Source organism: Cupressus sempervirens, chromosome 8 (genome assembly GCF_028749045.1).
Source record: "Cupressus sempervirens isolate cs-2001-9-10 chromosome 8, ASM2874904v1, whole genome shotgun sequence".
Classification (NCBI taxonomy): domain Eukaryota; kingdom Viridiplantae; phylum Streptophyta; class Pinopsida; order Cupressales; family Cupressaceae; genus Cupressus; species Cupressus sempervirens.
In genome coordinates, this window is record NC_143125.1 from 382,270,687 (window position 1) to 382,295,086 (window position 24,400).

At 34.7% G+C, this 24,400-nt stretch overlaps 1 protein-coding gene across 2 annotated transcripts in view; it reads left to right on the forward strand.

Moving 5' to 3' along the window:
• Positions 1 to 236: 236 nt before the first annotated feature.
• LOC149542898 (SH3 domain-containing protein 2-like) overlaps positions 237 to 24,400 on the forward strand; it is a 71,459-nt gene continuing 47,295 nt past the window's right edge. For both annotated transcript variants that reach the window (XM_089797817.1, XM_089797816.1), the window contains exons 1-4: positions 237 to 375; positions 4,647 to 4,769; positions 4,864 to 4,933; positions 5,033 to 5,184. In XM_089797817.1, the coding sequence (XP_089653943.1) occupies positions 316 to 375; positions 4,647 to 4,769; positions 4,864 to 4,933; positions 5,033 to 5,184 (405 nt within the window). In that variant the 5' untranslated portion in view covers positions 237 to 315. The remainder of the gene's footprint in view (positions 376 to 4,646; positions 4,770 to 4,863; positions 4,934 to 5,032; positions 5,185 to 24,400) is intronic.

Below are 24,400 nucleotides of genomic sequence, written 5' to 3' on the forward strand. Positions count from 1 at the left end.
TCAATCACAAAATTATTATTAATTATTAATTAATTACATTTACTTCTCATATTCCACATTTTATATTTCAAAATACAAATACGAAATTTATTAGTCTGAATAAGATGTGTGCTTATCTGTATAAATAGTGATTAGACCTCGGTAAAGTTCATTTTCATTTACACAAAAATAGATTCCTTTTGTCTTTACCTAAAATCGGCTGGAGATAAATAGGTTAATTACCCGTTCGTTGCTTGAAGGGAAGTGGCAAGCGGTGGGATATCCAGTTTGACCTGGTTGCATTTTGGATCTGGTGGCTTCAATTCCCCTCAAGCAATGGATGCACTCAGAAAACAAGCGAACAAGTTGAGGGAGCAGGTTGCTAAGCAGCAGCAGGTAAGCAGATGCATCAATCACTTGTCTTGATCCTCATTGGAGCATTGCTAGTTATGGCAGTGCTGGTAGTTGTGGATTAACGCTTACTTCCGCTTTGGAGTATTGGCAGCGGTAGTAGTAGTTGTCGTGGCAGTGGATCAATGCTTGGGAACCCACTCTGCGATCCTATTATAGGATCTATTATATCTACTATATTGTTGGGGACACTGTATCTTAGGGAAATGCACCATTTGAAATAATTTTTGGACAGAAGAATGCTTTCCTTGGCTGTTTTTTTTCCTGTATGTCTCACCAGATTGACTAACAAACTATTTACATCTCTTGTAAAGAAAATAAATTTATTCTTTGGTACTCTTCATCAGGTAGGAATTACGACACTGCGTTCTTATTTCACCAGAATTGGATTTGATGCCCACCCACCCGTATATTTAGAAGTTAACCTCCATTCAAACCTTCAATTATGATTTTCAGCAGGAAAGTTTCTTTTTATTAAATTGTGAACCCACATATTGGGCCGTTTTTAATTTTATTTGAATTCATTGCCATCGATAAATGCTTGTAAAATACGAAATTACGCCACTTTTGATTTTTTGTGAATTTTAATGGAAAGATTTGACATATTCACCCGTGACATTTATGGTCATATTCACCCGTTACTGATCTGATAGCTTTATTATTTAGCTACTTCTAACAATAGTTATGTATGGTGAAGTTTCTGAATGACATATCTGATCCACTAATTATTGATTGGAAGTATATTTCTGGATGTAACTATATATCAGTTTTTATCATTGTCCTTTTGATCACGCTCTGTGATGAAGAAAAAATGTTATAATGATAAAGGATTTACATATTATTAACTTTGTATTATAATATGATGCTGATAAAGTCTCACTGTGTTTATTGAATTCTGTCGAGCCATTGTGTATGATGAAGCTTGTTTGACTTGATATATTGCAGCATTTTATGAGGCAAAATTATACTATGGTTAGTTAGTCAACATTTCTTTAAATTCACGCCTAAACATAAGTGTCGCTTTGAGACTGTATTTGATTTCACTGATTATTCTCGCACAGTTTTTTAAATTTTTGCCTTCATTGGTTCAACTTATTCAGACCTGTAATTCATTGTTAGAGTTTTTGCCTAGTTGCTTGGACTCTGTTCTGCTCAGCAAAGACTTACTTCGGGAGATCGAGAGCAGCATCACAGCAACCTCTGTCTTGGGCATGACAATATGGAGAGAGTACAGTTTTATGGGCAGCAACAGTGCGAGTAGGGGCAGGCGCAGTAGTTACCTAGGCTAAAATAGAGGACGCATACTTTTCTAGGCACACGTGCCAGCTTCAGGCGTCTTTCAGTTTGTTTTACCATGCTTTTAGTTTAGAGCAGCTCTTGCACGAGAAGGTTCTATTTTAAGCAGCGAGTTTCACCGCTGCTCCGGAGTTTGAAGTCAAAGTTATGTAGGAAAGGGCACATGCTGTATGCAACCCTCATCCTCTTGGAGAATAAGGAAGGGGTCCCATGGAGTTGCTACAGGAACTATTTTTGTGGATCAGGGGGTGCAATATCCTCAAATAGGGATGATAGAAAGACAACAATATCTCCAAATATAGGGCGCATAAAATTCTGATTTTTTTTTTTACATACAATTTTTGTTCAACAAAACTCAGATTTATATTTAGATTATTGATCTGATTTTTCTGCTAATACAAATAAGTTTTTGAGTATCCTGAGTATAGGAAAATAATAGAAAAAGACACTCTAATTCTGCTCAGAATTTCAGAAATGATTTACATTGAATTTCTTTTATCTTTTTTGAGATGAAGATGATTATAATGCAGATTTAGTGCTAGGTTTGTCCCACTTGTCATTTATGTTGCTATGTCAAGGACACTCAGAAACATGAAGACAGCTTGCTGTAGATAACACACAAATCTGAAGTTGATCTACTTGGATTTCGCCTTCAGAAAATGGCCTCCAAACCTGATATGGGAATGTAGCTCTGAAAATGATGTGCTAGGGCATCACATAATAAAGCCCTTTCAGCGAAACTCATCCTTTTAACTAGGGGGAGCCCATCTGTCTATCTGAAACTAGGGATACTCAAGGGTTTGAAACCTTAAGCCAAAGATTGCAGAGCAAAATAGAAAAGATTGATAACATAATGAGCTATAAAAGACCTCTAGAATGTTATATAATTATTTTTCAAAAGGATGACTTAACCTCAGCCCTTGATCCACTACTAAATTAATCCAATGCTCCTTATAAAACCCCCAAAGATGAATTAATAGGCTCCTTGAAATTCCATGCTCCTTGGCATTTTCGCCACACACTTATTAGAAACTTTAAAAGTACATGTCACTTAAGTCATTAAACTAAAAAAGGGGGACTACTTTAGTCTTTAATCTAGCAGTTACTTCATTTGAATAAAAAGATATGCCAATAATAAGACTGAACATAATACTAGCCAAAGACTCCACACTTACTCAATAATGCTGTACACACTCTTGCTCTTGCGGAATGCAAGGAAATGACAGTTAATGCTTCATTAGACTCACAATTTGAGTTGGGGACATCACAGGGGGTGCCATTAGAGAAAGAAAATTATGCTACAGGATAAAATAGAATCTTGTGCCTCAAAATATGAGGATTTAAACAAATTTCTTTAAGGTGGAGATTAAAATTTCCCACCCACTTCCTACAATTTTGCTGCCTCATTCCATTCGTCTATAATATTTTAAAACCTTACCTTAATATTTTGGATTCAGCTTGTTGCTAAAAAGAGACCACAAGATCACTGGGTTTTCTGGAATAAGCTTGCCCATTGTTAAATAAATCCACAGGATTCCACATATATAAAAGCTCCTAAATTTTTTCTACTATACCCATTGACGTATATTAGGAAGCTTGATTTTACAGATTTAGCTAGATGGCATCTTTAATTACTGTTCTATTTTCAGCTAAAGTGCTTAAGTTAGGCAGGGGTCCTATGAGGGTTGCTGAAGCTCTATTTTTCAGGAAGATAGTGGTCTCATGAACAAAATTTTATTTTGCTATGGGATTATTTGGAATATCCTCCTAAAAAATATGAGTTCCTAATTTTGAGCAAGCCAGTGAAAAGTGGGTGGGGCTAGAAATTGCCCCACCAGCTTAGGAATGCTTTCCACCTATCAAACATTTTAATTTCAGATATTTTGTTAAAAATATTTTTGAAGGGAAGTTGACTTTTTACTTAATTTTTTAAGCACAAAGTTTAGAAGACAAAGTTATTGTTCTCATGAGATCATCAGTTTCCTTAAATTTCAGAGCTGAAATTTTTAGGTTGAACTAAACTACATAATTCATGAGACCCCTAGCTTTAAAATTTTCCCTAAAAAATAGCAAGTGGCTTTAGGTCTATTTTATAGGAAACCTCCTTCCATGGAACCTCAGCCTTAAAGGTCTATTTTATAGGAAACCTCCTTCCATGGAACCTCAGCCTTAAAACTTCCAGTTTTGTAGGTTTTGGCCTTTTCTGGTTAGATAGGTGTGACTGAAATTCATTCCAGTTTTGAGATAGTGCTATCAATTTCATTTCAGTTTCAGTGAGAGGATAGTTGTAGGTTTCGGAGTTCAAAATGTGTATTTAGTTTGCTTTTTAGTGTGATGTACTTTTAGATTCTTGTATTAAGCATCAGCAGTTCTGGTAGAAGTTATCAAGTTTAAGTCTCCGAGTGTTTAGGGTTTAATTTCTAGTGTAGAATCTGCGTACCATGTATCTGCATGGATTAAACACTCATCACTGAATCATCAGCAGCTCTGGTAGAAGTTATCAAGTTTAAGTCTCCTAGGGTTTAATTTCTAGTGTAGAATCTGCGTACCTTGTATCTGCATGGATTTAATACTCATCACTGAATGGAATTCTTTATTCCCTTGTGTGTCATACAAAAAAAAATCCTGTATCTGGTAAATTACGTTCACAGAAATAAATGGACACTTGGTATTATACATGCTTGGGATAAATGCATGTGTATCTGCTTTAATGTGAGTTGGAACTTGGCTGGATTTTTCCCCTTAACCATTCCAAAATAAATTGTATTTCTCATTGGCATTGGTTGATTTATAGTTTTGCATTTTTTCCTAGTACTTATTCGGAAGTGCAATGAAAGTTTTGAGAAAATTTCATGGGGTTATCCATCAGTTAGGAAGTATACTGGATGTTCTTTTACATTCACATTCTTTTATTATGTGGTTGGATTTTTAATTCTATTGGTCTACACCATGGACTGCAGGCAGTTCTTAAACAGTTCAATTCAAGTGGTTATGGAAGTTCCGATACAATAGTCATAGATGAGGCAGAGTTGCAACGACACCAACTGCTTGAGAAGCTTTTTGTCTCTACTCGAACAGGAAAAGTATGCTATCAAAGCAGGTCATATATAATGTTGTAATCATTTTTCTTTTTGATAATGTCTCGTTTAAACCTTCTTAATTTGTTGCATGGTTCAGCATTTTCAAAGAGACATTGTTCGAGGTGTTGAAGGGCTTGTATCCTCTGGTTCTAGACAGATTGAAATAGGTATGCTGTACAATGGAAGAGAAACACTGTTTCTGTTATGGATGTTGGAATGCTTACCTAGAAATACATTTTTGAAGTTCTCTGTTTATCATTTTCAAGGAACAAAATTATCTGAGGATTGTCGTAAGTATGGAGATGCAAATCCCAGTTACAATGGTGGTCTTTTAGCAAAATCTGCATATATTTATGGCATGGCCCATGCTCATATGGAGAAGGAACGAGATAACTTAAATAAATCACTCGCTTCTCAGGTATGGAAATTTTTGAAATTAATACAGATCCTATTTGTCACATGAAATCAGAGCCTTATATTGCTTAAATTAGTCTTTGAGCTTTATTCTCAATTTTATGTACATGACATGCTAATTGATTTTTATTAGTTTTAGAATGATCATTACATTTTCATATATGCCATTGAAAGGTACATAAAATTCTCATCACGTTCTACGGTTCTAAAGCAATGGGAAATTATTTGGGATATTTTGATGCATTTTTGTAAAGAAAATATACTCTTAATTTTTGGAAGTTTTATGCCTGTTGTCCTCTGTACACTCTATGCGATATTTATTGCAAAGAATTTTGGAGTTCACATGGGAGCCAATACTCAAAGCCACTATGTTTGGGGTATATTTCTGTTCAAACATTATTCCAAAATGAAAAACTATGATTTCTATTTAGATTTAGAATGATCTTTATATTTTTATACGCGGAGTCAAAAGATACATAAAATCCTCAACGCATGCTAAGACAAAGGGAAACTATTTTGAAGATTTGGATGCATTTGTATAAAGAGATTTGTACTCTGAGTTTTGAAAGTTTTGTGCCTACTACAATGTGTTTAATGTTTTCTTATAATTTTGGAGCTCCTTCACTTTTGAACACATACTTGAAGCCTTGAACACATACTTGAAGCCTCTTGTGTTTGGGATATTCTATATTCAAGCAACATTCCAAAATGAAAACTATTATGAAAGTTATTCTTATATATATTGATTTCCTGAGTCATGAGCACATAACAAGCCAGTTTTGCTGGGATGCTATAAGATGGCTTGGAGAAGAACAAAGCTTTCTTGTAACTTGAGTGAACTCACAATTGCCAATGTTGAGGCACAGAATTGTTGATCAAAATGATATTTGGGGCAGAGTTATCTTTTTGGTAAATGTATATTCAGAATTGAGGTTTTGAAGCAAAATGCTTTGTATAAAAGCTGCCATTGTATGGCATTAATTTGTGCATTTGCTTCTTGCTGGAATATTAACATAGGAATGCTTCAGTAGTACCAAATATTATTGCCTTTCTAATATACTGTACTCATGTCAATCATCTATATCATTATTCTTCCCTCAGACATATTCTCCACTAGCACCACAAGCTTTTAGGTTTGCTGAAACTTAGAATACTAATTAAATCATAACTTTATGGGGTGCCTAATTAAAATTTCTTTTAAGAGTGCATGGTTGCTCATGACTTCAATTGGACTGCAAGGAAGCGATCTATATGCTCAGAAAATACGACATATAAAAATGTTATGAATTAAAGGATGCCATAAAGGAATATTTTGATTGTTGAAGGATTTAAACAGCCAGCTTGGGGTGGCCCTCAAGAAATTAAGGCAGATGTCAACTGGCTGCTTATTGATATATTAACATAATTTGAAATTTTCAGATCAATAAAAAGGCAGTGTAGTCTTTTTTCTTAAGAATGTTAAGTCAAAGAATATCAGGCTTTAGCTATTTGTTGGGTATGCCTGCATGCCTGGGTGTACTCTGACCAAATCATTCTGGGTTTGGCCTGGCTGTATGTACACAGGCATGTTCCAGGAGGCACCATGGTACATAAATATAAAAGTTAAATGAAAAAATAGTTATGAACCAAAAAAGCTATTTAAAAAAAATCACAGTTAAACCTTTGTACACTTTTTACATAAATGTTTGAGTTTCTGAACTGTGTGTAAAATGGGTCTGACTTTGGTAGTGCTGTGCACTGGTCTGGGATATCCTACTGTAAAAACCCTGTCTGGTTATAGCTAAATCAAGCATCATTTTCTTGCACAATCCAATATTTTGACATTATGCCAAACACTTTGCCAGCAAACTTTTGATCCTACTATTCCAACTAGCTCTTAATTGAATTGATCTCGTATTAACTTGTGATTTTCTTTGTATTTCAAAATGTAAGCTTATAACATTAATGCCCATAACAATGTATGGGTATTCTCTCATCATACTCTAACCAATGCAATAAACTGAAACGGGACTCAAGGCTTTGCAATTAGCATACGTACAATATCTGCAAAACATTGTTACATATTAATTATAAATCAAAAGCATGACTATTATGCTACTGTCATTATGCTGATGCCCAAACCTTTCAACGTGACTTCACAAGAGCTCCCAAATACCCATGCTGAGATACATATATGAGTTGTAAGCGCCCAGATCACCATGCCTTAGCAATGGCTGCTTTTTACATATGCCTGATTAAATATTGATAGTTACAGCAGTGAGTGGACTTGTCAGTAATGACGTCCAAAATTCAGTATGTGGCTCACCCCAAATGTGGAAAGGAAACCACACCCAAAAACCTTAAAGTCAAGCATTCAATGCAGTTCCAGTAGGCACAAATAACAGACCAGAATTCACCCAGCTGTAGATTTCTGGTGTCCAGACTAGCCATAGCCTCCCCAAAATCCTCCAATGCAATACCAATGTAACCCTGTGATCCTCTTATAATGATTGCCAAAGACAATTTAAATGCCCAACATCTCCTGCTGGAAGTCAACGACAATTTATCCCAACCAAATTACTTTGCAGTCTGCAGTCTCCAGGTTGTAAGATGCCACTGAATTCAATTCCCAATTCAGCTGCCTCAATCTCGATCAATTCTCCAAGATACAGTATGCAACAGTAGCAGAATGAGTAATTTTTTATACCACAGCAACAAATTACAAGAAATGCTCAGAACAGTGCTCAGAAACTTCACAGAACCCTTCAGCCAAAAATTTGAATGATAATATATATCTATATTTCAAGGTTGTTCTCTTTAGCTATAGAAAATACAGTAGGAGAATGTTAGCCAATTTTATACTTCAACACAATTGCGAAGAACTTCTTAGATGAGTCCCTTATACTTAAGCAAGGGCGCACAAATTGGAAATCAGAAAAAAACCACAAAGGCATAAAAAAACAAATATCTTTTTCAAGCGTGCTTTCTCAATGAAATGAGCTCTCATTTATAATCCTTTGTTGGCCAAAGTTTCTTAAAAAACTGCACTTCATAAATTGTGAAAGTTTCCTAAAAGAACTAAACATTAGAAACTTTCCAACATACTTTTTAGAAATATCACTTAATGTCATTATTATAATAATATAAAAATTATTATAATAATGCAACTTAAGAATTAATGAATAAATAAGAGCTCAAACAATTATTAACTTTATTTACTGTAGGTAACGACCAATTGCCGAAGCCACCCACTGCACTGCCAAAAATAGAGCTATTAAAAATAGTAAATCTACAGTTGGAACCCCCCCAAAACACCCTATTAGCTGACGAGGGTTGCTATGATGAGCTAACTCCATCAATTGCACAGACTTGCCAAAAACTGTGACATTATAGTCGTCCCTCCCCAAGATTGCTTGTCCTCAAGCAATCCGACATCATACAAAAACCTCCATCGGGGATCCCATAAGAAGCAAGTGATGTCCATGTCCTCACTAAACCAACAAAATGCCAATACCATCAACAGATTCAATAACATGACTTGCAATATAACATTGAACACTTGTGCCCAAGTGTCACCTGTAGTCAGATCCATAGAAGGTCCTAGTATGTCCTTTGCACTAACCCAATCATTTCACCAATCATCAGACTTAGGTACGAACAAACTCTGTACAACATACGACTCCTGCACAAATCTGAAGTAGTACGTATTCCCCATGAAATATACCTCACTACATTCCTCATTAGAATCTTGATCATCTCTAGTAACCCTTGTAAAAGATGAAGCCATAGGAGAACAAGGTGTAGTATTTAGTTCTCTGTTGCTCTCAACAAATGCACTCACCTCCATTGTATCCACAATACCCACGTCCTCATCAGAATCGGCAAACATAGAAACACCACCAAGTGCCACTATATGAAATTGAATTGTATCTGTAGATGGTGTAAATTAAGCCCAACTCCACTTAGGCAAGTGATCATTGTCAACCTCAAAATCAATAACATGTGTACTATCAACAACACACACCTGAACATCTAAAGTACTACTGCTAAGTGCCTCACTAGAGGGCTCATTTATCACAGAAGTAGTTGTAGATATATCATGGCACACACTTACCCCTATCACCACTGCATCCATAGGCGAAGAAGTATGCCCTCTGCGTGTATAATATCTACTTGGAATGAATCTTCTATCACCATATAATGCCGGTAACCAAATCACAAAATCAATTTGAAAATATTCAAAGTTAGCACCGATAATAATTGAGCCCAATTCCTACAGGTTGGCAAGAAACCGCTCTAATACCATTGTAAAACCCCTGTCTAGTTATAGCTAAATCAAACATCAATTTTCTTGCACAATCCAATATTTTGACATTACGCCAAACACTTTGCCAACAAACTATTGATCCTATCGTAATATTCCAACTAGCTCTTACTTGAATTGATCTTACTTGTATTAACTTGTGATTTTCTTTGTATTTCAGGATGTAAGCTTATAACATTAACACCTATAACCATGTAAGGGTATTCTTTCATCATACTCTAACCAATGCAATAAACTGAAATGGGACTTCAAGGCTTAGCAATTAGCATACTTACAACATCAGCAAAACATTGTTATGTATTATTTATAAATGAAAAACCAGACTATTATGCTACTGTCATAATGCTGATTCCTAAACCTTTCAGTGTGACTTCACAAGAGCTCCCAAATACCCACGCCGAGATACATATATGAATTGTAAGTGCCCAGATCACCATGCCTTAACAATGGCTGTTTTTGACATATGCCTGATTAAATATTGATAGTTACAACAGTGAGTGGATTTGCCAGTAATGATGCCCAAAATTCAGTATGCAGCTCACTCCAAATGTGGAAAGGAAACCACACCCAAAAACCTTAAAGTCAAGCATTCAATGCAGTTCCAGCAGGCACAATAACAGACCAGAATTCACCCAGTAGTAGATCTCAGGTGTCCAGACTAGCCATGGCCTCCCCAAAATCCTCCAATGCAATACCAATATAACCCTGCGATCCTCCCAGGAAATAATTGCAGTGTACTAAGGAATAGCCGTCCAGCTCTATAATGATTGCCAAAGACAATTTAAATGCTCAACATCTCCTGCTGGAAGTTAAATGACAATTTTCCCCAACCAAATTACTTTGCCGTCTGTAGTCTCCAGGTTGTAAGACGCGACTGAATTCAATTCCCAAACCAGCTACCTCAATCGATCGATTCTCCAAGATACAGTATGCAACAGTAGGAGAATGAGCAATTTGTTATACCACAACAACAAATTACAAGAAATACTCAGAATAATGCTTAGAAACTTCACAGAACCTTTCAACCAAAAATTCGAATGATTATATATATATATATATATATTTCAAGGTTGTTCTCCTTAGCTACAAAAAATATAGTAGGAGAATGTTGACGAGTTGTATACTTCAGCACAATTGCCAAGAACTTCTTAGACGAGTCCCTTATACTTCAGCAAGGGCTCACAAGTCGGAAATCAAAAAAAGCCACAAAGGCACAAAAAAGAAAAAAATATTTTTCAAGCGTGCTTTTCCCAATGAAATGAGCTCTCATTTATAATCCTTTGTTGGCCAAAGTTTCCTAAAAATTTCCACTTCAGAAATTGTGAAAGTTTCCCAAAAAAAACTCAACACTAGAAACTTTCTAACACACTTTTTAAAAATATCACTTAATGTCATTATTATAATAATACAAACATTATTATAATAATGCAACTTAATAATTAATGAATAAATAAGAGCTTAAGCAATTGTTAACTTTATTTACTGTAGGTGACGACCAATTGCCAAAGCCACCCACTGCACTGCCAAAAATAGACCTACTAAAAATAGTAAATCTAGAGTTGGGACCCCTAAAACACTCTGTCAGCTCATGAGGGTCACTATGATGAGCTAACTCCATCAACTACGTAGACTTGCCAAAAACGGGGACATTACACCTACTGACTAATATGTATTACGAAGTAATTAATAAATATTTGCTTGATATTAACAATGATCAAGAGATCAATATATGCAAAAGAATGAATGATGTTTCCTTAGGAAACAATCGTAAAGAATATAAACATTCTATTCTAGATACAGGAAACTAAATATTAGAAACATTCTAATATGTACAGGAGATTACAATAGATAACCATTAAATAATAAATAATAATATAGAAATTATCTATTATCGTAATACCCTCCCTTATGGTTAATCTATCAACAACATCAAGTTGTCCTTTGAATTGGACAAACTTATCTGGACCAAGAGACTTGGTGAGAATGTTTGCAGTCTGATCCACTGTAGGAATCCACTGCAAGTCAATTGTCTTGTCTTCAACCATCTGCCGTATGGAGTGACAAAGTACATCGAAATGCTTAGTTCGTTCATGGAAGACTGGATTTCGAGCTAACTTGATAACACTTTCGTTATCAACACACAAAATTGTTTGATCCTGCTTGTGACATTTGTATATCCCCAAGCATTCGATGAAGCCAAACAACTTCACAACCTACCTTGACTGTCCCTCTGTACTCAACCTTTGTAGAGGAGAGAGAAACTATTTGCTTCTGCTTCTTACTAGTCCATGTGATGACACCGGAATCCAAATTGAACACATAACTAGAAGTTGACCATTTTATCATCAACAAAACTTGCCCAGTCTGAATTTGTGAACTCACTAATTTTAGAATTAGAACTTAGAGAGTAAACAAGTCCGTAATCAGGAGTACCCTTCACATTACGAAGCACACACTTTGCTGCCATCCATTGATCAACCTTAGGAGCCGTCTTAAAATGTGAGATGTAGCTGATTGCAAAAGTGATATTAGGTCTAGCAGTAGAGAGGTAGATGAGGCTGCCTACTAGTTTCCTGCATGTAGTATCATCAAATGACCGTAAGTTGCAGACAAAAAAAGACCTTATTTGAAGTAAATTTTACAGAAAATAATATCCGAAAATAAGGGTCTGATAATTTCGAACAAGAAATTATTATTATTTTTGAAAAAAATTAAATATTGGCTCTGATACCATATTACGAAGTAATTGAAAAATATTTGCTCGCTATTAACAATGATCAAGAGATCAATATATACAAAAGAATGAATGAAGTTTCTTTGGCAAACAATTGTAAAGAATATAACATTCTATTCTAGATAGAGGAAACTAAGTATTAGAAACATTCTAATATTTATAGGAGATTACAATAGATAACCATTAAATAGTAAATAATATAATAATAGGAACTATCTATTATCGCAATAATATGTCTGTGTATGGGATAAAGTGAGCCTTTCATTTCCACCAAAATGAAAAGAAGGGATTTATAAAAGGAAAATATTGCTTTCTTTTTGCTTGGTCAAAAATTGGCCTTGAAAATCTTTTGTCCCATGTTAACAAATTCCTCATGACCTGATGACATTCACCAAAGAATTTCCATATACAAGTTACCCACTGTTCAGACTCCCCCGTTGGGTTCATAGCCAACCTTACTTGATACCAAACCTGCAACTTAGGGCGGTCTTGTTACTTCATGACAAACAACAACATCTATAGCATATTTTCATGAATAGAGCTATATCTTTGTTCTCCTCCCACTAACAAAGTATTACAGTTAACGGATTTCCCAACTGTCCTATTGATGACAGTTAATTGTGTTTACAATCAGACCTTTACCTTCTCAAATTCCAACCTGCAGTGCCTGCTATAGAGTCTAAATACGCTTTCTTACTATAATCTAACCTTAATTTGCCATTAGGAACCTTGTTACATATCAGTTCAATAAGAAATACTGTCAAAACAAGAGATATGTGTTCTGCCTGCTAGGGCATCAATTGACTGACAATATACCAAACCAAACGACACCAAACCAAATGACACCAAACCAAGTTCATTTTAATGACCTGTGAATCTACTGGCAACTTATTGCATTTAAACATCAAACTCTTTATTTACTTCTCAATAAAATACAGTACAAAATTTGATTTGATGGTGTTCCTTCACCTTCTTTTGTCAGTTCGTGAAGATACATCTCAGTTTGGTTGCAAAAACCTTCATGACTGTCACCATTAACCTGCAGTATGGGTGACAGTCAGAGGTACAAATGATGCAACCTCTAAATCCTTTCCTCTAACCTGATCACCACGCTGCAAGCATGACCAATACATGATTTGTATACTCTTTGAGAGTTGGTTTGACAGTTGCAACCTTCCTAGATTGAACTGCAACAATTAGACAACTTTCATACAGGTCGAGGAATTGGATTTAGCACGTGCAATTTGGAGAAAGTTGGAGACATTATATGAAGGAGACAAGTATACAAAGCAAGCAAAGTTGCACAATTGGAAAGTAAAGCTGGAAAATGCAAGAATGTAGTAGGATAGACCTATTAGATTTTATGTTTAAAGAATAGATTGTAACATGGATAAGGAATATTGGTGGAAATATAACTAAAGAATAGATTGTGCAAAAGATTCTGAGATCTTTGACACCAGCTTATGATACAAAAATTGTGGCTATTGAGGAAGTGATGCCTCTCATCATGGGATGAAAATTTGATTAGTAAGTTGCAAGCTTTTGAAACTTCTAGATTAAAAGATGCTTTACCTAAAGTAGAAATTTCTTTTAAGGCTATACTGTTCATAAAGATAAGTGGATGCTAACAAAGTATGCAAGTACTAGTAGGGTTTGTGGAGACCTTGGAGAATATGCCAAGGAATGGGAGGAGAGAGGAGGAAGAAAGAAAGCTGGAAGAGCTTGAAGCATTGGTTGCTAAGAGAGAACATAGAGGTAAAGGGAAATATGAAGGCACATTACCATTGATATTTTTTTTCATGTAATAAGATCAATCATTTTGCATCTAGATGTCCTACTAGAGTGCCTAAGTATAAGCCTAAGCCTCACAAGCCTAGATATTATAAAGAATGCTTTATGCTGGTGAGGGAGAATCAGATAATGAATTAGATGATAATGATGATGATGATGAAATTGGGTTCGGTCCTATAAAAGAAGAAAGTCCTGTAAATGAAGAAAAAGTATTAGTTTCACATGTTGAAAAGAAATCTGAATGGATCATAGATAGTGGATGCTTACATCATATGGCAGGTGATAAATTTGTGGAATTGAAGAAATATAGTTGTAGAGTTGTTAGATATGGTGATGACGCCCCTTGTTTGATTAAAGTAAAAGAATTTGTTACTCTTGATGGGAAAACTGACACTCTTGATGGGAAAACTAACACTGATAATGTCTTGGTTGTTGATGGATTGAAGCATAACTTGTTGAATGTTGGTCAACTTGTGGATAAGGGTCACCATTTTTTGTTTAAAGATGAAATTGTACAGTCAAAGACCAGTCAAGGAATTTGAGTGCATCTAGTATAAAGACAAGAGGGAATGTATTTCAATTAAATCCTTCTAGAGGGAGTTGTTTTGTTGCAAAAGTTGATGGCATTTTGTTGTGGCTTAAGAGATTTTGTGATGTGAATTTTGATAATATGGTAAGAATTGGGAATTCAAATGCAGTTAGAGATTTTCCTAAGATTGTGAAGCCTACTAACATGTGCAAAGAATGTGTGATGGGTAAACAAACAAGGAATAACTTTCAGAGCAAGACACATTTTGTTACATCGCAAGTTTTGCCCTAAAATTTTTAAGCTATTTATAGCCGTTGAACCAAATTAATTTTTCATGTTCATGTGAAATCGAGTTAATTCATTATAGCCGTTGTTATATCATGTTAGTTATAGTTGTTATTTATTTCATCATGTTCATGTGAAATTGAAACAGTTAATTATAGCCGTTGCATTGATTTGATTATGAAATGAAACTAGTCAGTTAAATCTAGTCATTGTGTTCATGTGAAATGGAATTAGTTAATTTTAGCCGTTGTACAATGAAATTTCCTAACGACCACTTGATGATTTTGTTTAACAAATTATGAATCTTGAATTGATGTTTTGGCGAGAATGTTGTTTAAAAATGTTTACAGGATGAAGACCGGAGAGAGAGGGGAAGCATTACGAAACGAGGTTATCGGAATGGGATGGTCATAAGATTCAGTCATCAGGAATGACAGGTTTGACCTAAAAGTCACGCTGGCAAGGTTATTAGGACTTGACAATAAATTTCTTGGTGGAAAATTGCATGAGCTAAAAGTAAAAATTAAAAACAATATAAATATTAAAAATAAACAAAGTCCTTACCTTTATTAAATTTATCAAATAATAATATCACTTAATATTATTTTACTCTCTCGATTAAGATCATAAATAAATAAATACAAAGTGGCACCATTACATTAGAATTATTAATCCAATAATGCCACCTTGCAAATACGTATTTATAAACTTAACCAAGATGATAATATAATATTAAATAATATTAATAAATAAACTTTTCATCTTTCTTTTTTCTTTTCAAAATTTCCCTCCTCTTTTCCTCTTTTTCACACCGATTGAATAAGAAATCGATTATGAATCTTGTAACAGCAGGAAGCCGTAAAGTCTTCCAAAGTTATATATATGTTGGCCTTGTCGTATTCAGATACACACAGAGATATCCAGCCTTTTCTTTATTACCTCTACTCTGTTACAGAGCCAATAGCATCAGAGTTTATACGTCTTTGCATTCAGAATTTATACGCCTTTGCATCCAGAATAAATACGTCGTTGCATCCATAAACAATTGCTATTCGTGGAATTTGAAGGAAGCATTGAGTCCAGTAAAAGTAATTCATCTACAGGGCAGTGAGTCACGTGAGGAGATGTTTTGTCTTTTCTACCTTATTTCTTTCTTAAACTTGTTTAAGCTGAGTCGGTTTTAAGTCTTTATCCATGTTTCCAATCAACATTAAAACAAGTTGTCTTCCACATGGTATGGAACATAAGTAATCATCATAAGTCTGTATTTATGTCCACATATATTCTGCAAGCATAAACTTAGTTGGATATTAATGTATGTCCAAGTAATATTTTCAGTTTAGTCAAATGTCTGGAAAGGATAGAATAAATCCAAGATTGCCAATCCTTTGAATAAATCCATGAAGTTCTTCATTTATAACTTTACTTTTGAAAATATGTCATAATATGTGATTACAGTAATGAAAGCACCAAGGATATCACCTGACTAATGCCAGAATGAGGTGATGAGGGTGCAAGCTATACAAAATAAGGATAACTATTTAGGCACCAGGGAATCACTGGCCTATTGGCTCGAAATATAGTGATGAGGTGTAGATGAACCTGTAAAAAGAAATACAAGAATCAGTAACCATTACTTTACAAATAAATCAAATGCATTTAGTTCATGCAAATTCCACTTTCGAAATTAGTTGTCAAGGTGAGTGGTGGAGATCGGGTTATAAATCCACATTTCGAAATCCTTGACGAGGGTGGTAATAGGCAAACTTGCCACAACAATTGATCGTGTTGTCTTGATGCTTGAGTTATTCTTCCGAATAGCTATTGGGACCTCAACCTACCTGATTACTCCGATAACTGGATCAATGAACGTCTTATGCCCGACCTCAGGGTAGGGCGGGCCGATCTATTAATTTAGAGCCTATGGGGTTAGTAAAAAGGTCCGCGGTTGGGAGGTTAAGCCTATGATAATGCTTTTCCTCTCACCAAAGTTAGAGCTTGGACAACCAATTAGAAAGTCTCTCAACTAGAAACAATATGTTCTATTTAACCTATAAGCTTAGTATTTTCTTTTCAAGTTGTAAATTACATTTACTGAAAAGATAGATATTATCTTCAGAATTATTTAGTTGTTCATGAGCATATTAAACTGCATTTTCATTTTAGTAAGCTATAAATAGTTTGGATTTATTTTCAGCTGAATATATCAATTATTAGTTAATGAAAATCTTGTAGGAATAGAAAAGCAATGTAGACTTAAATTTAGTTTTTAAATCGTTTTAGAATTCTATGTCATGTGAATATGATTTATAAATCAGTTAGTTTAATGATGAAATTAGTTAGTAGAAAACCCAACTGTTACACATTCTGCTAAGGTAAAGTTGGATTTGGTGCTTACAAGTCTGTGGTCCTATACAGATTAGATCATACCATGGTAAGAGATACTCTATTTTGTTTTTTTGATGATTATTCTAGGAATATGTGGGTTGCATTTCTAACGAAGAAATCTGAAGCTTCTGATAAGTTCATGATTTATAAAGCAAATATAGAGAATGAATCAGGTTTGAAGCTTAAATGCTTAGGGTCAGACAAAGGTGGAGAGTTCACATCATATAGATTGATTGCTTATTGCGAAGAGCATGCTATATTTAGGCAGGCATCGACTCTTAGGACTATTACGATAATAAATAGCTTCTATTATTGTCTATTATTATTTAATGGTTATCTATTTTGTAATCTATTGTAAATATTAGAATGTTTCTAATATTTATTAGTTGTTAGCTAGAATAGAAAGTTCCGATTCTTTATGATCGTTTCCTAGAGACACATCGTTCATTCATTTGTATATTTTGATCCATTGATCGTTGTTAATAACAAGCAAGTATTTTACCAATTACTTTGTAATATGGTATCAAAGCAAATACTTAAATTTTTTTGGAAAATTTCAAATGAACATTTTCCTCTTTTTTTGAAAAATGTTTTTTTTTCCGTGCATCCTTTTTGGGGGTGTGATTTGAAAAACCCAAACAAGGTTTTTTCTTGGTGTCATTCTCTTCATTATTGGGCGTCATTTTTTCCTATTTGGTTCATGTGTCTTATGCCTGGTTCCAACATGCAGCATTTTGCTCCTGCACTTTCATGGCCTCTCCTCTACCAACTTGTGTCTATGTTGACAACATTCCTGGGCCACGATCTATAACTTTTTGGATGCCTATGTGCTATACTAGTTTTAAAAAAAATGTAGCTGTTTTAAAAAATTTCCGACCCTCTTCATGGTCGTTTTTTGCTCTATTACACATGTCAAGGGTTTTTTAGCAACCTCTACTACTAATTCACACACAATTGCAATATTTTCCTGCAAATTTTGCCTTTTTTGAAACTTTTTTTAGCCCAGGCCGTATTTTTTGAAACCCTAATTTTTTGCACTGGATCAATTTTTTTTAATGATTCTTGGTGAGTTATTCAAGAGCTCAGTTGGGTTGTTCATTTTTTTTGGGTTCCTCGATTTTTGTGCCACAATTTTTGAACCAACAGATTTAGAATCAAACATAATATTCCTTTTTGAGCTCTCTTTTGGGTAACTCTTCATTTTTCTTGGGCCTTTTGAAATTTTGCCTCAAAGTACGCACACCTTCACAAATTGTACACTTTTCACTAAAAAATGTGCTATGGCATCTTTGACTAATATTTTGCTTGAGGGAAATCAAAAATTTAATGATCAGAATTATGGTACATGGAAGCAGTAGATGCTAACAATTTTGGAATATCGGAATACTGATCAGATTGATCTAGGTGTTACACAGCGTTCGACTGTAGGTGGTCTTGATTAGGATACATTGGATCAGAATATTTGGAAGGTGATGATGCTTCACAAATTATTTGTAGTTGATGATCAACTCCCTTAGATTCCATCCAACAAGAAAACTGTCGAGATATGGGCGTATCTCAAGAAATTTCATGAGACTTTTGATAAAAGCAGGGCCTTCTTTCTCAAGAACACTTTGTTTTCTATTGTCATGGATGAGCTAAAATTGCTCCAAGAACACTTGAATAGGATTTAGAATATCTATGATAAGTTGTTTGCCATTGGACGCAAGTGGAGGAAGAGTACATTGTGGTAATAACCCTCAAAAGTTTACCCAAGTCCTATGAACATTTTATTAAGACTCTCAATATCACTTCTATTTGTGTTGATTTGAAGTTCATAGATCTTTGTACACTTTTGCTTCAACAAGATCAGTGGAAACAACAATTTGGGAGCAGTTCAGCTCCACGTCCACAAAGCAAGCCTTTGGTGCTAAGTCCTTTTTGGAGGATAAGGGCAAGTCTCATTCACAACAATCTTCTCAATAGAAGTCCTCTGCGTTAGCATCAAAAGGCTTCAAGAAAAAGAACATTCAATGCATCTATTGCCACAAGTATGGTCACACGAAGGTTGAATGTTAGAAATGCTTAGCTGCCCAAGCTAAGCAATCTTGTTCACAACCCAAAGCGAATAGTGTAGAGCACACTGTCTAGACAAAATCTACCTTTTACGCCTTCATAGCTAAAAGAACTATAGATCATGTCAAGTCGTCTGCCTGGTACATTGATTCAAGTGCCTCTCATCATTTCACCCATTGTAGAGATTGGTTCACTAATTACTAGCCTATTTCAGATTCATTTATTTTTGGTGGCGGAGAAGAGTATACTGTTGTTAGCAAAGACAACATTTAGATACGGTCCATTGGGCGGAATCTCATATTCCTTGATGTGTACTATGTTCCAGGGATGGAACTCAATCTACTCTCAGTCAATTAGATGTTGCAACGCTCTCCACGGTTGGATATCACCTTTAGTTCACATTAGTGCACTATCACTATCAAACTCAGTTTGTTGTTGCAGTTGGCCTTGAGGACCATGGTCTTTTCAGACTTGTTGATTCTGGTGATTCCTAGGACCTAGCTATGGCTGCTCTCTGATCTTCTGTTCGCTCACTTTGACATCAACGATATGGGCACTTAAATGTGATTATCTCTCTCAGCTTGCTCAGGAGCCATATCTCTATATTTACAATTAAACGTAGCCCTATCTAGAATATATAGGGGGAATTATTGATTTAGGCACTCGTTTGAGAAGAATAGGTTGAGCCCTAACTAAAGGAGCCAGTTCCACTCTTGACTCAAGAGATCGGTTCAACTCATTAGACGGGTGAGCCCATTGCACCATTGAGGACTAGCACCTTACCTCTGGGCGCCCCTTGGTGTCTTCGATTTATGAGAGACGCAAACTTAGCTTGGAGTTTGTGATACATGTTAGTTTGGGAAGCAACATCGCACACCTTTTCTTGTTGGCAATTCCTGACGCTTCTTAGGTACTTCAGCTTGTTCGTGCCAATATTTGTGGCCCTATGGGGGCTACTTTTGTTCTTGGGTCCAAGTATTTTTGTTGTTTGTTGATGATTTTAGTAGAAAAATGTGGGTCTATTTTCTTAAAAAGAAATCAAAAGTGTTTATTGTATTTCAGAAGTTTAATCCTCTAGTTGAAAAAGAGTATGGGAAATCTTTTATTGCTCTTAGGACAAATAATGGGGGGGAATTTTGTTCTATTGAATTCTCTAGCTTCTGTGATACTCATGGCTTCAAGCGCTAGTTAACCATACCACACACCATAGCAGAACAATATAGTTGAACGTTTAAACAAAATTGTTAAATTTGTAGTTGCAGTCTAGTTGATTCGATCATAAGATACATTGTTGATGGTAAATTATCATTAGATATATATATATATATATATATATATATATATATATATATATTACATATATTACATATATTACATACATATGGTTATTTATATTATTAATATATTAACTAATGACGATTAACCATAGAGACATGTCTCCCCTTATATTTATGAGTCTTCAAATCTGCATTTGGAATACACCAATTACAATGACAATGTTAGTACATTTGCAGAAAATGATTCATACAACATTAACATGGTATTAGAGCCAGACTGTAGATGAATTGAATGAAATGAGATGGTCACCTTGAAATTTTAAAATTCCTTTCTCAAAGGAATTCATCATCATACCATCCAAGAGAAATGAGGATTAATATAGATGGAGATATATACGATTATCTATTTTAAACAATCCTAGCCTTGCGAAAAACTTTTCATCTCATGATTAGTTCCATGTATATATATTAATAAATAGAGCGTAAGGGAGATTATGAGGAATAAATATATATCTTTCATCATCGGGGGAACATGGGTTAGTATGAAATGGATCAAGACACAGACTTTGATTATATTCAAAATGTCAATAGTCAGCAGACCAACATCACAATTAGTGCTTGAGATGCACAATCAATAAAGACATACAACTCAGAGGTAATTGGTTGTAAACTAATGTAGGGAATGAAGCAGGTGAGGAACATATGCATAGTGGGACACATCGATCATGAAAGGACTGCCCATTTACCTTACTAATAATACCTTTGTTCTTATTGCTTAAAAATTGCTTGTACCATTTGGCATTTGGTCAAACGTTGCACACTCTGCACAAAAACATAATCCCCTATGCATACATGTACTCTAAAGCCTTCCTAGTGTAGACACAATTATGTTTCCATACATCTAAGAGCATTCATCAATATTCTAAATACCCCCCATATGTACAAAGTCGAAACTTAATTGCTTTTTACAGAGGCCCTTATAAGACATATTGACTATATTGAGAATGTTGAGTATATTAAAAGGGTAAACTTGTTACCCACATCTTTTCTTATAAAAGGAAGGGAGTAGCTTGCGAAGGAAATTTATCTGAGGCAAATCACCTGTCTAAATTGACTGCAATTTTATTGTTCATGACAAGACAATAATAATTCACAAGAGGCAAGGCCATTACACCTAGTATCATATCATGGTCAGGTATTCTTTGGACTTCATACACACTGAGAAATTATAATTTGAAGTAATTGGTGTTGCGCAAGATTAGGTATCAAAGCCAATATCACCTCTGAAGAAATGTGAATTAATTATCCTTGTCAAAGCATTACATTTTCTCTCTCATTCATTCGACACAATACAAAAGATTCAATCAACACTAGTTTGAAGAACTGCATCACCAAAGTCTTTTAGTCGAGCTCTTGTCATCAACGTATTGATTGGCCCCACCATTTGTGTCTTGTGTATAGCTTGTGCTTACACGATCAAAGGTATTTGTATTGATAAGCGATTTTAACAGGAGCTACATAGGGGTATAAGCAACATGTTTTTTAATACATAGCCAGTGGAAATATCATGGGAAAACAATTCATGTTTTAGGAGCATGTGACCATTGAAGAGGAAATTCAAAAGTATTCAACATAATTGAAAAATTAGGAACCGCTAAACATAGTGGTGATAATATTTGAGGACTTCAGCAATGATAATTGTCATATGAAGGTGTACATTGAAGACTATTTTCCATGGCAAGGGAAATTTGATGGGGACCAATTCTTTATCAGTGGATACCATATTACAGAGGAACACAAGCTAATCAACATCATAATGGCAAGAATATCTTGTTCAAATTGTGGAGGTATTAAGTCTACCCAAAGATTTAGGAGTATGCAAAAGCACTCATAGGAGACCTCGACAAAAACATGGGAAGAGAAGAAAAATGTCTCCTAAAATGCATATGGTAATCTAATATTATTAACAACAAACATTGAGTTGAAATATATTCGGTATCAAATGGATGTATAGTATCTATATATTGCTGACTTATATACTTCTATTGGTGTGAAGTTTGGGAGAAGACATATTGTGATCTTACTCCTTCATGTGCTGGGAGGAAATAGGGAGAAGACATATTGTTAGCTCACTCTTTCATGTGCTGGGAGGAAATAACAATCATTCATGTTAGAGGTGTGAATTCATCACCTAGCAATATACATAGGATGCCACTTAACATTCAGCTAAGTCAATATTTAAAATTGGTGTCAAGAATGGTATTATGAGTGAATCTTCAATTTGACTATGGCATCACATCTATGAATCATTGTTCAACATTACTTCTGAAGATTACACTTGTACAAAAGTTATAGATCTTACTAATATCAAGAAACTTGTTGAAGCAACAAGGATTGATGACTCCAAACTACAAATATTCTTTTAATATTTCTTTAAGATCTTTAATGTTTTGAAAACAAGATCAAAAGGGTGTTGATGTTAGTCTAGAAAGAAATGTGACTCCTTGAAGACAAATTGACTAACCTAGTATAGTTGAGATCGTATAAGAAGAAATAAGAAAAAGAAGAACAAAAGTAAGTTTTACATATTTGATATAATACAAAATTGTTCAATGACATAAGAGTGAGAATTTTACACTAGTACAAAAATTATAGATCTTACTAATATCAAGAAACTTGTTGAAGCAACAAGGATCGATGACTCCAAACTCCAAATATTCCTTTTAATATTTATTTAAGGTCTTTAAAGTTTTGAAAACAAGATCAAAAGGGTGTTGATGTTAGTCTAGAAAGAAATGACTCCTTGAAGACAAATTGACTAACCTAGTATAATTGAGATTGTATAAGAAGGAATAAGAAAAAGAAGAAGAAAATATTTGATATAATACAGAATTGTTCAACAATATAAGAGAGAATTTTACATTGTGGGGGAAATTATAACCAATGTTTCATTCCCACTTAAACCATCCTTAGAGGGGAGATATTAGAGAATAGACACTATCAAATTTCCAATTTGAACCATTCTTAGTTGGGAGATGATTCAAAGGGGAGATGTCTCTCGAACAATCTGAGAAAATGTTTTACAAAGTGATGTAAATGGACCTTTATTGAAGCCATTTGTATCAAAGTTGTGTAGATACGTATTCATTATCCTTGAGTATTTTTTTTAATTGCTTATGATTTATAATTCTACACATACTATAAGAGTTATTTGTCTTGATCTTTTTCTTTTGTGTTTGAGGATGTTCTTGCAGGAAAAGAAGGTTGGTACTTTACCAAATATAGTGTAGACTCAATGTTATGGCAGCAGCTCTAAAGAAGTTATGATCTAGAATCTATTAGTCATCTGATGATTTGGCTGATTAAATTGAAGCTCAAGAAGCGAATAGCTTTGACGATTGAGATTATGAGTATCCTTTCATATCAAGAGGGAGTTCTATACATCATCATGGGCAACCTTATACAAGGAGCTCAAAAGATTGATACTAAGACAAAGTCTAACATACATGTGTATGACTGCATGATTGTGATGGGCTTACTACTATATACATCATGAGGAAATAATGACTTATCACCAAAAAGATGGAAGATTGATATCTGATTTAGAGGGAGTTTGACAGGCATCCTTGGGTGAAGAGAGCCTTAAGGGAGTAACCATTGGCCTTGGCTTCCCAAGATTATTGTTTGGAGGGAGAATTTTGCAGTGCAATCCTTTGTGAATGATATCTTCTCTATGAGGGAGAAATTTTAAGTGACATTCTTTGTAATGCATTCTTCTTTGTGAGATAGAAGTTGAGGTGAAAGCTCTTGTTCCACCCTTTGACTTAGTTCATGGTGGTTACTATTTTGCATATGTGG